This window comes from Podarcis muralis, chromosome 14 (assembly GCF_964188315.1).
Source record: "Podarcis muralis chromosome 14, rPodMur119.hap1.1, whole genome shotgun sequence".
Lineage (NCBI taxonomy): Eukaryota > Metazoa > Chordata > Lepidosauria > Squamata > Lacertidae > Podarcis > Podarcis muralis.
Genome location: NC_135668.1, coordinates 37644719 through 37661392, shown reverse-complemented (window position 1 = coordinate 37661392; position 16674 = coordinate 37644719). Strand labels below are relative to the sequence as shown.

Below are 16674 nucleotides of genomic sequence, written 5' to 3'. Positions count from 1 at the left end.
AAAGAATTCTGGGAGCTGTAGTTTCCTAAGAGTGCCGAGAGTTGTTAAGAGACCCGCTATTCCCCTTTAAGAGCTCCAATTTATGGAGTTCCCTGTGGACTGATTGTTAACATTGCTCTGGGAATGGCAGCTCTGGGAGGGAGCAGGGGTGTCCTAATGCTTCTCAGCACCCTCAAACTACAGCTCCCAAAATTCTTCAGAGGAAAGTGGACTGTTTAAAGCAGGGTAGATTTGATTTATCAATTTAAATCACGATTTAAATCACTAGTCAGTAAGACTTGATTTAAATCACTAGTCAGTAAGACGTAATTTAAATCATTTTTTAACAGAAAGACTCATTCTTGCTGGTATAATCTTAATATTTACAACCAGATGAAGGTTTCATTTTCGAAATACAGTGGTGCCTCGCAAGACGAAATTAATTCGTTCTGCGAGGTTTTTCGTCTTGCAAATTTTTCGTCTTGTGAAGCACGGTTTCCTGGGTATTAACGGTTTTAAGAAAAAGGAAACAAACTTGCAAGACGTTTTCGCCTTGCGAAGCAAGCCCATAGGGAAATTCGTCTTGCGAAGCAACTCAAAACACGAAAAACTCTTTCGTCTTGCGAGTTTTTCGTCTTGCGAGGCATTCGTCTTGCGAGGTACCACTGTAATAAATTTTCAGAGTAGTTTTTACAGTTATATCAAAAATTACTGGTTTGGTTATACTATTAGAAATACAAAGACAAGTAATTATGAAATTACTGTTTATACAGTATTTAGACAACTTTTCTGCTGATTTCTTACCCACCCTTTATCTCAAGGTCCGGGGGGGGGGGGGGGCGGTGTTCACAGTAACGAGATATACGATCATATAATAAATAAAACTGTTGCAAACATAGAAGTGTAACAACAACAACAACAAAAGCAGACCCTTCCTCCATATAAAAGGAAAGGGGGACATTCCATTTATAAAAGCAATACAAATGTTTAAAAGCATTTTTTTTATTAAAAAAAAATCATTCCAATACAGATGCAGACCGAGATAAAGATCTCCACTTAAAAGACTTGTTGGAAGAGGAAAGTCTGCAGCAGCCGCCCAAAAGACAACAGAGACGGTGCCTGCCTAATATTGAAAAGAAAGGAATTCCAGAGGGTAGGTGCCACCAGCTAAAGACCTAAACATACTAGTCCACCTTTCTCTTCTTAGGCTCTGGAAGAGGAGAGGCATTTCTGCCATTGGGGGATGGAGAGAGAAATTCTTCCAAGATAATAATTGAGCACACTGAGCTTGAAAGCTGCCCAATTTTTATATAAAAAAGGAGGAACAAAATTCTCCCTCCCACCACCCCAGATATATTTTCCCAGCCCCACCACTTCCTGCCTTTTGCACATCAATTGCTCATTATTTTTTTCAAGGGGGGGGGGGAGTAGTGGAGAAACATCTCCCAACATAATTGAGCTGAGCTTTAGTAAACACTGCTTGCAGAATTTAAATTTTCAAGGAAGGGGCCAAAAACAGAATGCCGAGATCCGCCACCACCAAATGAGCTAGGAGCACAGCAAAGTCTGCAAGAATCACTGTGCAAAAGCAGCCAACAGGTCTGGTTATGTAAGTCTCAGGGCCTCGCCAGAAAAACCAAACACCTTTCTTTGATTGCTGAGCTTCTTGCCGGCCATAGAGCACCTTTTCCCCTCCCCTCCGAAACTGCTGAACACACACACAACACACCAACAAAGCCAAACAAGCAGAACTGAACATAAAAATCAGAGATAAGAGCGGAGTCAACATATGCGGAATGTGGTTTGACATTAACAAAACAGAGAAGCCTGGATTTCAGAGGGGCAAACCTGCAATTTTTCTGCACTGCAACCGTTTCAAAAGTCATCCTCGTCACCTCAATACACGACAGCAGCATTTCTCAACGCTGTTTAAACATAAATAAGTCATGCACCCCTCGTGAACCTATATATTGTCGGCTGCTGCACTGTGCTTACGGCAGGGATGAGCTACTGGTGGCTCTGTAGATGCTCCTGGACTCCAACTCCCATCAGTCCCAGCCAGCACAGCTGACAGTCAATGGTCAGAGGTGATGGGAAGTCTCTGAGTCCAGCAAGGGCTGGAGGGCCACAAGTTCCCCACCGCTGGCATCTGGGGAAAGCCTGGTCTGTGCCACTGGCAAACCTCAGCAACGGCACAGGCAGGCAATGGCCACATTCACAGCATACATTTAAAGCACCAAGATATCACTTTAAACCAGGGGTCTGCAACCTTTAAGACAAAAAGAGCCACTTGGACCCGTTTCCGAAGAGAAAAAAAACTGGGAGCCGCAAAACTCGTCATTATAAAAATAACTTTTTTGTCACTTTTTTATTATTTCTTTGTTTGACCCCTCAGAATTACTCCTCCTCATAGAAATAAATGTTAAATTAACAAGTTACCTTTGTGTGTGTGTGTGTGTTCTTCACTCCCCCTTCAAAACAGTGACCAGCGTACATGCCCCCTTTCAATGCAGTGACCAGCGTACATGCCCCTTACAATGTAGTGGGCGGGCGGGCGGGAAGGGGACATCGGGACGGTGTGTGACTAATGCACGCACCGCCCCCATGCGACGTCACAGCCAGTACAGTGCCCGCCACAGTGGGGAGTGTCAGGGGGCACAATGCGCCTCCTCCCCTCGCTATTATCCGCCCCGGAGCCGCGGCTAAGGTGTAAAAGAGCCACATGCGGCTCCGGAGCCGCGGGTTGCAGACCCCTGCTTTAAACAGTCATGGCTTCCCCCAAAGAATTCTGGGAGTTGTAGTTTGTTTTTAGGAGACTTCCCATTCCCTTCACAGAGCTACAATTTCCAGAGTGGTGTAATTCCTCTTTGAAGGGAACTCTGAGAATTGTAGCTCTGAAAGGGAAATAGAGGTCAGCACCCTTAACAAACTACAGCTCCCAGAATTCTTTGTGGAGACGGTTTGAAGTGGTGGAATATTGCTTCAAATGTATGGTGCAAACATGACCAGAGTGTAGCAGCATAACATTGTGCACTGATGAGAGACGGTCACTATGAGCTAGTGTATTATTATTCTTAAATACAGTGGTACCTCGGGTTAAGTACTTAATTTGTTCTGGAGGTCTGTTCTTAACCTGAAGCACCACTTTAGCTAATGGAGCCTCCTGCTGCTGCCGCGCTGCCGGAGCACAATTTCTGTTCTTATCCTGAAGCAAAGTTCTTAACCTGAAGCACTATTTCTGGGTTAGCGGAGTCTGTAACCTGAAGCGTATGTAACCTGAGGTACTACTGTAATGGGTTGTTTCCCAAGCGCTGTCAATAAGGTGGAGGCAGAGTTTAATTTACCTTCTCAAGAAAGCTCCCAGCATCCTTTGCAACTTTGCAAAGTTTTCTCACCATGCGTGTTCTGCAATGCACCTCATTGGTGATTGGTGTTCCTCCAAAAAAAACACCAACGCCGTGGCTGCCCTGTTGAAGCTGGCCATGGAGACAGGTCATCTTTGTTAAAGAATAGAGCACAAAACTGAACTGGCAAGTTTTTAGTCATTTGCTGCCCTTTCAAGCAAAGGCTTTCATTGCCTGGAACCAATAGCTGGGATAATACAATGCTGCTGTTGACTTTACCAGAGGGGGACGGGCAGGACACAATGGGGGAAGGGCAGGAAATCATTTCGTGCTTCTATACACATGCTCTGGACCAAAAGTCTGGACAGACTACTGTTCTGGCTGAAACGACAACCGCAAATATGAACAGCCTCAAATCAATTTTTCCTCTTCCTGGAACTATGCAGCGAGCTCTGTTTTCAACAAGATATTTCCTCCACCACTTACTTTGTTCCAAAATGAGCCACTCCTCCGAGTTCTCACTAGTACCTTGAGATAGGCGTGTATCACAAGTGAGAAGTCTTTCTTCCGATGGTTAAGTGTCAGGAAGAGATTGATGGGCATTGCAAAGGTCTGATTCTTTTTCCGTTTGCTGCCAAATAAGCAGGAAGCTGTGAGCTCTACTCCTTTTCCCCTCTCCCCCCAAAATAACAGAATCGTCAAAAGTTAAGAAAACTCAGGTTTCTGCAAAATGGGTATACATTTTCAGACGGCTGCTTTGATTTATCCTGCTACCCCTTGGCAAAGGACGAAAGGATGGGGTGCTGTCTATGTGGAGTAGCTGATTAGGAGTGGGGAGACCCAGGCGCGAATCCTCACTCAGTTCACTGTGTGCCTTGGGCTTCTCACTCAAGACATAAATTACAGGGTTGTTGTGCAGGTAACAGCAGAAGGTGCAGAACTCTATATAGCCACAAGGAGCTCCTTGGAAGCACAAGGGGTAGGGAAAAAAGTGTTGCAGGATGAAGCAGGGCAATCTTTCTGACTGCCCAGGGACTACATGCCAATGAGCATTGGAGCCAGCAGTGGGAATTGCCTGGGCTCATTCATTCACCCTCACGGGGAAGAGTGACCCCTCTCAAGGCACCAATCTCCCCTTTGCAATAACACTCCTCCCAGCCCAGGGACTGAATACACACCATACATTTAAAGCACGTTGAAAAAACGTGCCTCTCCAAATAAAGAATAGTGGGAACTGTAACTTGCCCCCACTGAGCTACAATTCCCAGCACCCTTAGACTACAGTTCCCAGGATTCTTGGGGGGAGAGCGTGATTTACATCTGCAGCGTGTAGGCAGTCCTAGTGACCTTCCCTGTGCACCTTCCTCTTCACTGCAATGGTGCTCCCAACACTGAAAAGCATGGGAGCAGAAAAATTTGGGTAAGACACATGGTGGCTTGGGTGTCCCCCTATGGACCACACACACACACATATATATATATACTGTATTTTTTGCTCTATAAGACTCACTTTTTCCCTCCTAAAAAGTAAGGGGAAATGTGTGTGCGTCTTATGGAGCAAATGCAGGCTGCGCAGCTATCCCAGAAGCCAGAACAGCTAGAGGGATTGCTGCTTTCACTGCGCAGTGAATGCTGTTCTGGCTTCTGAGATTCAGAATATTTTTTTCTTTTTTTTCCTCCTCCAAAAACTAGGTGTGTCTTATGGTCTGGTGCGTCTTGTAGAGCGAAAAATACGGTGTGTGTGTGTGTGTGTGTGTGTGTGTGTATGAGTGTTTCCAGGTTTAAAGTGTTTCCAGGTTTTAAAAAAACTTGTGTCCCCGCAGTGGAACATACATACAAATCAGGTGCTCTTTTTTCTCATGTGGTGCCTTCAAACCTCCTTCCAAAGCCACAAGCACTGCAAGGCTTTTCATTGTCATTTAAAACGATTAAACCCGAAGGATGAATGTCATGTGTTCGTTCCAGAGCGCAAGCCATGGCCTGTGCCTTTAACTGCATGGGCAGCAGCATGCTGGAAATCTGCCGGAAGAATGACTTACTGCACTCCAGAGAAGAGAGGCATAAAGGTAACTAACCCACAGCTCCCACCACAGTGGGAGTGAGATAATTGGCCTTCCAAGTGGCTGGACCACCCCATGGCAGTCTGAGATCAGAGGGTACAGAGTTCTGCAACGGCAGCTTCCATGGCCAGGCCTCATGCTGGCTCTCAGCCCGATAAATCCTTTCAGCCAAACTAGACTCTGGGAGGACCCTGCTCTTCTCTCTTGCACCACAGAAGAAAAACCGCAATATTCAGAAGAGAAGGGAGGGAGGGTAATCTACATCCTTGTTAGGCCTGCCAGCGTCTTTTCCCCTACATTATTATCACTACGGCAGAGTTCTTGGCAGAAGCTACCTGGAGCAAAGAGAGCTCAGAGCGTTGCTCACAAGCCCAAAGGGCTTTGGTCAAACAGCTCACTTAGCGCAAGACAGGGAACTCCTGGGCCTTCCTTATTCGCCAGCCGCTGAAGGAGGAGCCCATTACATTCCAAAATCTCTCCAGACATGTTATGAGCAGAAGGAGCTGCCTTCTACTAAGTCAGACCATTGGTCCATCTAGCTCAAGATTGGCTTCACTGACCGGAAATGGCTCTCCGGGTGTGTGAGGACAATAATTTTTCCAATTCCTACCTGCAGATGACGGGGATTGGATCTGGGTGGAAAGCAGATGCTCTAAAGCTGAGCTATGGCCCTCCTACAAGAGCAGAAAGCCTTTTTCAGCTCAAGGGCCACATTCCCTTCTGGGAACCTTTCAGAGGCCACATGCCAAAGATGGCGGGGCCTGAAGAAAAAGTGGGCTGAGCAACAAATATGAATACAGTAGGCTACTTTCTACGCATGCTCCTTCTGTCCTCTAGCCAGGCAAGCAAGAGGCATTATGGGAGTTTAAGGACACATGGCAGTCAGGCAGGAACATTCAAGGAGGGTTCAAAGTAGCACCGGTGAGGGGAGTGGCTTGGGGACGATTTCCAAGGGCCAGATAGGGAGATTGGAGGGGCCTACATACTCTAGACCAGGGCTGTCCAACAGGTCGATCGCGATCTACTGGTCGATCAACAACTATGGCTGATCCTCCCCCCAAAAAGCTCAACAACTCTGGGCAATCACTGGGTAGATCACTGCCAGTTTATTTATAGTGGGAGTAGATCACAGTCTCTTGGAAGTTGGACACCCCTGCTCTAGACAAACAAAATCACAGGTAATGAAGAGTGTGGCCTGGGGAGAATTTGGGTGACCAGGGAGCCGCCCGAGGGCCAAATAGAGAGACCTGGAGAGGCCAAAGTTCCCCACCCCTACTCAGATGGGCAGCAGTGAGAACATTCAGCAAAAACTGAATGGAGTAAGAAAACAGTCCAGTAAAGACTGAACATGATCAGCAGCCACAGAACACAGACCAATATTTGGGGGGGGGGGGTGTGAAATGAAATGGAGTTTCCCTGAAAGAAGGCTCGCTAGCTGGCAACATGAGCAGAAGGATTCCGTGTTTCCACAGTACTTCCAATTGTATTCCATAATTTAGGTTATCTATAAAATGAAAATCTAGCATCCTCTTCCATGGATACAACTGTTCAGTTCAATACAGCTTTTCAATGTGCAGCCCTAAGTACTGCACATCCAGGCAACCACCATTGCGAGATAAAAGGCAAACTGGAATTATTATTATTATTATTATTATTATTATTATTATTATTATTATTATTATTATTATTATTATTCTGCCATCCATCTGACTGTGTTACCCCAGGTACTCTGGGTATTAAATTACAAATTAAAACACAGTAAGATATCCCGACAAAAAGCTGCAGGGTCAAATAATTTTAAAAGGCATTCCTGGGATATTTTAATATCAGATATGAACCCCACCCCACCCCCACAACCTGCTGGGCCTTGTATTTGTATATTTTACTCTGCTGCCTTGTTTTATAGTATTAGTCTTCGATTTTGTGAACTGCCTTGTCATCATCTCCGTGAGAGGTGGAATAGAAAGGGTTTTAAATACATGCAAGATGGTTGAATTAAACTCAGGGTGAAGGAACGGGTCAGAGATAATAGCTTTGCAAGTGACCAGGGCAAAGCAGCAACTGATTGGAAGCCGCTGGTTTGGTACATGAATATTTGAACAATCTCTTTTTCAAGGCAGAACAGAAAACCCCCATGGAAAACGATACACAGTGGGGAAGAAGAGGATGAAATTTAAGGAGAAAGATTGAAGAAGAGCATCAATATATTATTATTTAAAAAAAAAAAACCAACACCAGGTAGGATTTAAAGTTAGGATTAAAACCTGAGACTGCAGGGAACTGTTCTTTCCTGTCCATTTGCAAGCCGATGAATTTCTGCCTGTCACAGAGGATCATAATAATGGTGAGAAAAGCATTTTTCCAGATGTAAGAACATAGGAAGAGTACTGCTGGATCAGGCCAATGGGACATTTAGTCTCAGCCTAACCTACCTCACAGGGTTGTTCTGTGATGATTGACAGATGATTCCAGACTACTGATAGGTGGGGAAAGTCATGCCCCGCTATCAAAGTTGATCTGCAAGGGTTGGTGGAGGGAGAAAAAGCTCTGGCTTGATGAGCCAAAAGTGTTCCCTACCTCTAACCCAGTTGAACAGTATGAACTGCTCTAAGGCAGCTGCTTATACTCCTTATCCAGCTGGAGAAAGTGGAGGGCAGGGGAACAGAAATGTGCTTCGATTCTTCCAACCATGCTCAGATATCTGAAGTGGAGGCAGGCAATGGTTCAGGCTGGTTGGTGATTCTGGGCTCCAAAAGAACAAAGCTTGGAACAAGCTTGGGGCTAAATGCTCTGCCCCCCACACACTGTTTTTGACATGAAAATCCATGATTCACAGTTTACTGAACCAGTAAACTCTAGCTTGGTTTAAGCCCGGTTCAGATGGAAAAAGGAACTCTGGCTTTATATAAAACCAGGATCTTCGGGATGGAGCCAGCATTCAAGGAGAGGAGGTGATGGGAGAGTGATCTTTGCTAGGAACACTGGAAGTGGCCTTTGTATAACAGGCCTTTGGTCTGTTTAGTCTAGTTTTGTCTACACTAACTGGCAGAAACTCTCCAGGTTTTTAGCCCTACCTGGAGATGCCAAGGATTGAACCTGCAGCCTTCCGCATGCAGGCCATATGCTCTGCCTCTAAGCTATGTCCCATCCCAAACCAGGCCAACAGCAGAAGCAACCTTCTAAAGATGATGGAGGAGACCTTCCCATTGACTGGAGTGCTTTGACAATACTACTGGTCAACCCATTACTTCATGCCCAATATCATTTTGGAGGTTCAACTAGAGGACTAACATTTCCAAAGCAAAACAAAAGAAGTAACCGCTTCAGGTGTTAACACTACCTAGACAATGCCTTTCTTGTCAGGATTTCTCCAAGTCTGCCGATGGCTCCCTCCAGTGTGTAGGTGCTGCTGTTTTGGCTACAGAAAGCAATGGCAATCACAGCCTAAGCATCAGAATTACACAATTGTTGCAATGACGTCCAAGATCACCTCGGCACACCTCTTTGAAGAGCCTCAAATGCACACTATGGGAGCCCCAAGGGTGATTAATTGCAATTAAGGTGACTTCGAAGGTTTTTTTTTTTAAATGCAAACCTGTGAGATAAGCACGACGACCTGTAATGAGAATTAAATCCACGTGAAGGAATGCCATCTCAGCCAACTGTTTAGGCTGAATAGCTCCCATATGGTGTGTGTAATAGAGCTATATATACACCCACACAAGCCTTGATGTAGAACGCCTTTGACATCTTGCCTTCGAGACACTGCTGGATTACTCTCATTTTTATTATGCCACATTACTCCACTCAGACATCCTCTCTTAGAACTCCCATCTCCAACATCTTCTAAGCAAACGGATAGGTAAGGTGTCTAATTTGGATTTTATTTTATTTTATTTTTTAAAAAGAGACCAATTACAGCATCTTCACAGAGAATAAAGTAGGCTACCTGCAACTGCACATCTCAAGAGTTACACCCAGGAACACACCCTACAGAATAATGATTTGTAGCACAGTTTTAGGCTAGCATTATGCAAACACGTGCCAGAACTCCTCCTGCTCTTTGGAATCACTGTTTACCCTTCACTATTCACCCCTCCCTCCACCCAATTTTTGATTGCATCACACAGACCATCGCAGCAGGTTTCACCTGCAGCAAAGTGATATTCTGAAAGCTAAAGTCATGCCAGTATCAATGCAGACAGATAGCAAATTTCCCAAACCTAGTAACATTTGTTTTAATGGGAATCTAGGGGGGAGATGGGGAGTGGGGGACCAGGTATGCAATTCATGTTTCCCAGGTGTCTCCAGGTGTGCACAATTTGGCTTCGCAAAGCTGATGCTCCCATCTGCAGTAGAGGCTGGTCCACTAGGGCGATTGGGGCATTGCCCCCCACCAATTTCAGGCAGCCCCACTTGCCTCCCTTCTTACTTACAGCCAGTCAGGGGGTTGCTCCTGCCTGTCATTGGCTCTAGCGCCACCTGCTGTTGGTCTCCCTGCCTCCTGCCCTACCAGCCCCAGGGGGCACCAGTCGCCACTGCCCACCTGTAATTTACGCAGGCACAGTTTGTCCCTGAAGAACAAACAAAGAAGTCAGGCATACAGTCAGAAATGTTATCACGGCATGAACTTTTACTCCCACCTTTCCTACAAGGAGGTCAAGGTGGCATAGGCAGTTCTGACCTCACCCTTCAAAAATGTATTTTATCTTCAAAATAACCCTGTGAGGTAGGACAGGCAAAGAGGCTAGGCCTGAGGACACTCAAGCAAGATTCTTTGATAAGGAGGCATCTGAAACTTGACCCTCAAACCACTGCACAACACTGCCCTGCTATGGCTATGAGGTAGAATCCTTGGTTGGTGGAGCAGCAGAAACTGAACTAGAAGCAGCCACAAATTCATGTAGACGCAAGAAGCTTATTTCTTTTTCTTTTCCCCATTTCCCCACCCCCTCATTTTGTTTAACAAAGCACATAGGTTTGAGAAATTGCTTGCACATTTATTCCTTACATTTCCGCAAGGGTGAGAGACCTCCAGAAGGCAGCTGAAAATTCAAAGGAAAGGCTTTGGTACACCCAAACCAGTCCTATTTCTGATGCAGGCATTTTAAAATGAAAGGTAGAGAGAAGCCCTAGACCAGGAGTGGGGGAAATCTCCAGATATTGCTGGACTACAACTCCCATCATCAGCTCCAGCCAGCACGGCCAAAGATCAGCAGCGATGGGAGTTGTAGTCCAACCACATCTGGACTACATCCCCAGTGTTGCTTTTCCAGCAGCTGGGCTCCCTTCCAGTTTGTTAGAGAAGGCCAAGATGGTATCTTCCATGTTTTGGACTTCAATAGGCTCTTGCAAGCACTGACTAGGGTCAGGGATGATGGCAGTTGTAGTCCATCAGTTGGAGGGTACCATGTAGGCTAGCCCTGTGTTAAGAGTATGGGAGGAAAACTAGGGAGAGGGGTTTGCAAGGGACACCTGGGTAGGTGGGGAAAACAGGAAACACGCCTTCCAACCTGCAAAGTCTCCTTACAAGTGTCCCCCTCTTAATGGCGGGATTTGTTCTACCTCCACAGTTAGAGGCATTTTGCCTCTGGGTCCCAGTTGCCAGGAATCTCAGGTGGGCAGAGTGCTCTTGCACTCATGTCCAGCTTGCAGGCTTCATGAAGGCATCTTGTTGGCCGCTATGAGAACAAGATGCTGGACTAGATGGGCCATTGGCTTGATCCAGCAGGTTTGTCTTATGTTCATACTGTTGAGGTAAAAAAACAGGGTGAGACGCCCAGTGTTGCTTTTATCGCATCAGGCTTGGGTTAGAAACCAGGTGCACTGCAGGTGTGCACAGGCCTGGTTCTCACGACATACTAAGCCAACCTTTGGCGACAGCTCAGCATGGTGCAACAGGCAGAATGGACTGGGGACAAGCCCAAAGGCTGCAAGCCATGATTTAGGGTGTCATGTAAGCCAGGCCACAGGAGGAGAGATTGCAGAGCAAATACCGTATTTTTCGCACCATAAGATGCACTTTTTTCTTCCTAAAAAGTAAGGGGAAATGTCTGTGGCCACAGCATGAACCACAAAAATCATACTTCCACTGTTTCGTTCAGAATATTTTTTTTCTTGTTTTCCTCCTCCTCTAAAAAGTAGGTGCGTCTTATGGTCAGGTGCATCTTATGGGTATATATACCAGGTGCTCGTGTGAAAGAGCCAGGCCACACGCTTCAATGGCATGTAGCAGGGCACAGTAATCAAGCACGTTCAGTAGCCAACAGGACTTGGAAAGAAACTCAAGGCACTTCCAGACAGTCACTATTTTCCAAGCAGCAACAAGGCACTTCCAGACCATCACTGTTTTCGGGTGGCTCTCAATAGCATACTAACAAATTCAAGTAGCCAATTTATAGTTGATCTTTGTGGAAGTAGGTAGAGGTAAAAGGTACCCCTGCCCGTACGGGCCAGTCGTGTCCGACTCTAGGGTTGCGTGCTCATCTCACTCTAGAGGCCGTGAGCCGGCGCTGTCCGAAGACACTTCTGGGTCACGGCACCAGCGCAGCACACGGAAATGCCGTTTACCTTCCCGCTATAAAGCGGTCCCTATTTATCTACTTGCACTTAAGAGTGCTTTCCAACTGCTAGGTGGGCAGGAGCTGGGACCGAACAACGGGAGCTCACCCCGCCGCGGGGATTCGAACCGCCGACCATACGATCGGCAAGTCCTAGGCACTGAGGTTTTACCCACAGCGCCACCCGCGTCCCTTGTGGAAGTAGGTCTTGCGCAACAAACCTGCTTCCACAAAGGACTGGACTTTTTTTGCAATAAGCAAAGCAACAACAACAACAAAAATGCACTGAGAAGTGTCAGATAACACTCGCTTTCATGCAACGCTATCTAACCTCCCGGAAAACAGATCAGAATGAATGCTCACTGAATAGCCAATGTTAGCTAATCTCCCTGCAAACCAATAAGGAGGAAGGCTCAAAAACCTGGTCTTCTGCAGGTGTCCTCAGAAGCATTCAAATATGATGGGCAGTTGGGAGCAACAAAAAGACTTTTGGTACAACACCATCCTATTTCTTACGAACAATCATCCCAAAACCGCAATGGAAGTGCAAATCAATGTCACTGCAAGATCGTAAGAAGGTAATCCCTCCCCTTAACACATACAGGATGGGGGAAGAGTGGAGAAGTCTTTAACACAGCAACAAAACATGACCAGGCATTACCAGCAAAGTTGCTTATTGCAGCCAGCGAGTCATCCAGATTTATCATCACTACCAGGCAGCACCAGGCTCAAACATCCACAAAAGCCACGGAGAATCCATATTTGCCACAACTGCACTTTGAAAGGGCAAAATTAAAGTCCCAGTTTGAAAAGAAGTGTGTGCGCTTTCAAGCAGTCTTCAATAAGTCCCTTAAGAATAGGTGGCACTAGACAACTAACATTTCACCCCAGGTTAAACCTAGTAGGTAAAAACAGCAGACCCTCCCAGCCAATTAAAGAAAGTTAAGTTGGCACACCTGTGGCAGATCCGAATTTGCCCCTCACATCACCTCTAGTCTTTTTACTGTTTCATCAGATCTCTACAGCCAATCGGAAGACTGACAGCACAAACCAAACCACAGCTACTCAGAAGTAACTCCTACTTAATTCAATGGGGTTTACTCCCACATAAACAGGGTTAGGACTGCAGCCTTATGTAAAGAAGGCTACAAAGGCAATTTTCCCCCAACCCCTTCCTTTTATGGTTCTCTCTATTGTTCAAGATGAGAGCGTCTATGGAAGCAGATACACACCAAGCACAAAAGTAGATATCAAATTTGATCAGATTACATAATACCACTTAAAAGTAGGTGGGATCACAGTTACACACATAGGTGTTGCTCACAGCAGATGAAGAAATTAAAAGTTTCCAGAGCCTTTGGCCCCATTTCTATATATATAAAAAATAAAAATCAAGCCACAGTTGGGGTTTTTTTCATGGCCTATGTCATTTTTTTCCTACAGGTCAAAACAGCCATGTGTGAATGCTTTCCCCATCCAAACACACAGTGGAAAATGCCTTGTTTATATGGTAGGGCAGACATAGGCAAACTCGGCCCTCCAGATGTTTTGGGACTACAACTCCCATGATCCCTAGCTAACAGGACTAGTGGTCAGGGATGATGGGAATTGTAGTCCCAAAACATCTAGAAGGCAGAGTTTGACTATGCCTGCGGTAGAGAGCTGGCTAGGCCTCACCTTCTCAGTGGCCTAAAACAGACAAGCTCAAAAGAAAGCCTTGTTACTGGTATAAACTGGGCCTAAGGCTGCACTCTTCTTACCCGTACTAAGTCAGCGCTGGTCCTGCTATTAGACATCATGAGACAGCCTCCCAAGGCAACCAATTTAGGACATCGTGAAAGACTAAGTCATTAGTTATTTGTTTTCGTTATCATAAGTTAATTATCATTGTAGATTTACTCCCAGGGAGAGGCACTTGTGAGAGTTTCTGTCTCAGGTGTCAATGTAACTTGGCTACACTTGAGTACTAAGTTCCACTTGACGTAAGGTGGCTGTGCAGTAGACTATCTTACCAGACTTGACTTGAAGGTAAGCCTGACTGGCCTCTCAGGGGCTTACTTCTGAGTAAACATGAATAGGCCTGGGCTGTGAAATGAGAGTGCCATTAAGAGCATAAGCCTTGGCTGGAACTGCTCAATACAACTGCTCTTCCTCAATTCAACACTGGAAGCATCCACAAAAACCTCCCTCATAGAACCAAAGTTATGTGTTGGCTTGGCTACAGAATAGAATAAGATTTATATCAGATGCACATATTTAAAAGCACAGGGTAGTTCACTATACACAAGAGAAGCCATCAACCCTCAACAAAATTAGCCTTGAAAAAAAGAAAAAGAAAACCCTATTACCTGCTCTGCTCCATAAACCGTAGCAAACTGGACAAACTCCTCTATCCGGACAAATCCATCACCATCACGGTCCAGGGCATCGAAGACAGCTCGGAGCCGGGGAGCATCCTCTGGGGAATTTGGAGATTCATCCTCTATGTGTTCAGTGTGCCCAAATTCAAGGTGTGGGCTGAGATTATTGGGAGAATGGAAAGCAGGAAAGAGGTCCACTCCCGTGCCAATTTGGGGAGCAAGAGCCAAATCCAAAGGCCGCAGCAAAGGGCTCTGCGGACACTTTTGAGAGTCACAGCTATCCATATCTTTAGTCCAAGGGGGGCTTGGAAGGCCTCTGTCTAAGGGGCCTTCTTCCTCCTCCTCCTCCTCTTCCTCTTGAGAAGGCTCACCAGCCAAGATCAAGGGTTCCCCACCTTCCACAGGCTCCTGGGGTTGTGGAAAGGGTTCTCCTTCACTCCACTCCTCTACAACCGGTTGTAAATCCTGAGGAACTGGAGACTCTGCCTGGATGAAGGAGCAAGAGACCAACTGCTCCTCTTCCCTCAACGCTGTGCTTTCCTCCAAGGCCAACCCATCCCGGACAGGGGCAAGCCTCAAATCCAAACCCTCCCCAGGGCTATCCGGATTACTGTTATCGCCCACACCTGAACCGGTTTCCCCGTCGCTGATTGGTCCCTGGGCCTCCCGGTCCACCTCCTCCGGCTCCTTCTCCACGCGGTACAAAAATTCAAGGGGGCCGTCGGGGAACAAGGCTTGGCGGCGCTCCATCTCACCCAGCTTCATCCCGTTCAGGACCCGCTCCAGGGCCAAAGGCTTTTTTATGTCCCCTGTTCCGGGCAAGATCAAGGCGGTGTTTCCCGCGGTTGTTTCCCGGGAAAGCAGCACGAGTTCGGGGCTGGGCAAAGCCGGTCCTCTCTTTTGCTCCAGGAGGAGGTATTTCCCATTCTGGAGGGGCCCCAGCGTCAGAAGCGGCTCTCGATCCGGTTTGGTCCCTGGATCGGAAAGAGTCATTAGCAAATCCGGATCCATTTTCATCAGAGAGAAACTGAAGGGGGGGAGGGGAGAGGAAAGCGGGTTGCTTTTTTCTTGTTTCCTTTTAAATAGAAAAAAGGGACTGCGAGGAGGAGGAGGGGCGGGGAGAGAAATGCAATGTAAAGGCCGCTCCGCTTCTCCTTAGCAACCGCCGCCCCGCTACTGAAAAAAACCCCGATCTCCGGTTATGGTGCCGTTTTGGACGCCTCGGAGGAATCGCTGCTGCCGCCGCCGCCTCTCCTGCAAACCGGAGCCGCGCTCCTATGCCATCGCCTCGCGTCCATCACCTCCACACCCTTCGCATCTCCCCTTCTAGAAGGAAAAAGCAGCCCGCAAGCACACGCACACACCACCTCTGCTCCGGAGGAAAAGAGAAGAGTTGATCTATTAGATCACGTGAAAAAAAATCGATTTCAAGGAAGAGTAAGATGAGGTGGTTGAAATCCAGGCAAGGGCAGCGCGCGCACTCGCAGAACAAACCCCCCCCCCCCAAAAAAAAAGATTCAATGGAAGGAGCAAAGGGAGGGGGAGGGAAATCAGCAGCGCCCCCACAAGAAGGAGAGGAGGGGAAAAAAAACAAGCCAGGCAGCGTTTTGCAAAAGGAGGCCCCGGTTCAAGCCGGCATCCAGAAGGAGGCAGAGAAAGCGCGACTCACTCCGGGGATACAGGAGGAGAAATCAGGTGTCCCCCTCTTTTTTTCCCTCCCTCCTCTCTCTGTCGCCTCCTCCTCACTCGCCTACCCGATGGGTCTGTATCCTGGCAGCGCTGCTCTCCCCTTGCGGCAAGAGGTGCATGGCAGGCGGCGACCGTCTCGCTCCTCCTCTCTGCAAGCAAAGCCGGCTGGTGGCGAAGGAGGGAGGGCGGGCGGCTTGGCTTTTCGTCTGCCCCGGCGCCTCTGAACCAGGCTCCTCCCGGCCGGGGGGGACGGGAGGAGGAGGAGGAGGCCGGCTTTGTGTGCGTCTCTCTCCGGATCAGGCTCCACCCGTTGCTTGCCTGGCCGGAGGAGGAGATGGCAAGGAGACAAGGTGTTTTTTTAAGAAATAAAAACGGGCCCAATGTGGGGGTTACTCAAGAGAGTGGGGAGCACTTGCCTTCCAGCTGTGCGTGCGGGAGATCCCACTGAATGAATCTATTGTGTTTATCGACTGCATTTACAATATCCTCCCAAACAGCCTGCGGCGTTCGCATTCGCCACTTAAAACAGCTTTTAACCTTCTGCTTGACTTGTTTGCTTGTAACTCTGTTCCCGTAATTCTGTTCTGTAATTCTAGCACAAGTGTAGAAAACCTCTAAAGCGAAACGGGCCAAAGATGGCACGGTATACAAGAGCCCACCTTCCTAACTTTCTGCCAACTGC

At 47.2% G+C, this 16674-nt stretch overlaps 1 protein-coding gene across 8 annotated transcripts in view; it reads right to left on the bottom strand.

Moving 5' to 3' along the window:
- The window catches only part of RAB11FIP3 (RAB11 family interacting protein 3), an 86799-nt gene extending 70494 nt beyond the window's left edge, over positions 1–16305 (bottom strand). For 3 of the 8 annotated variants that reach the window (XM_077918432.1, XM_077918434.1, XM_077918433.1), the window contains exon 1: positions 14292–16211. In XM_077918432.1, coding sequence (XP_077774558.1) covers positions 14292–15320 — 1029 coding nt within the window. In that variant the 5' untranslated portion in view covers positions 15321–16211. Of the gene's footprint in view, positions 1–14291 lie in introns of all 8 variants that reach the window. The other 5 variants (XM_077918435.1, XM_077918436.1, XM_077918441.1 and 2 more) reach the window with 3 other exon arrangements.
- Between the last annotated feature and the right edge of the window lie 369 nt (positions 16306–16674).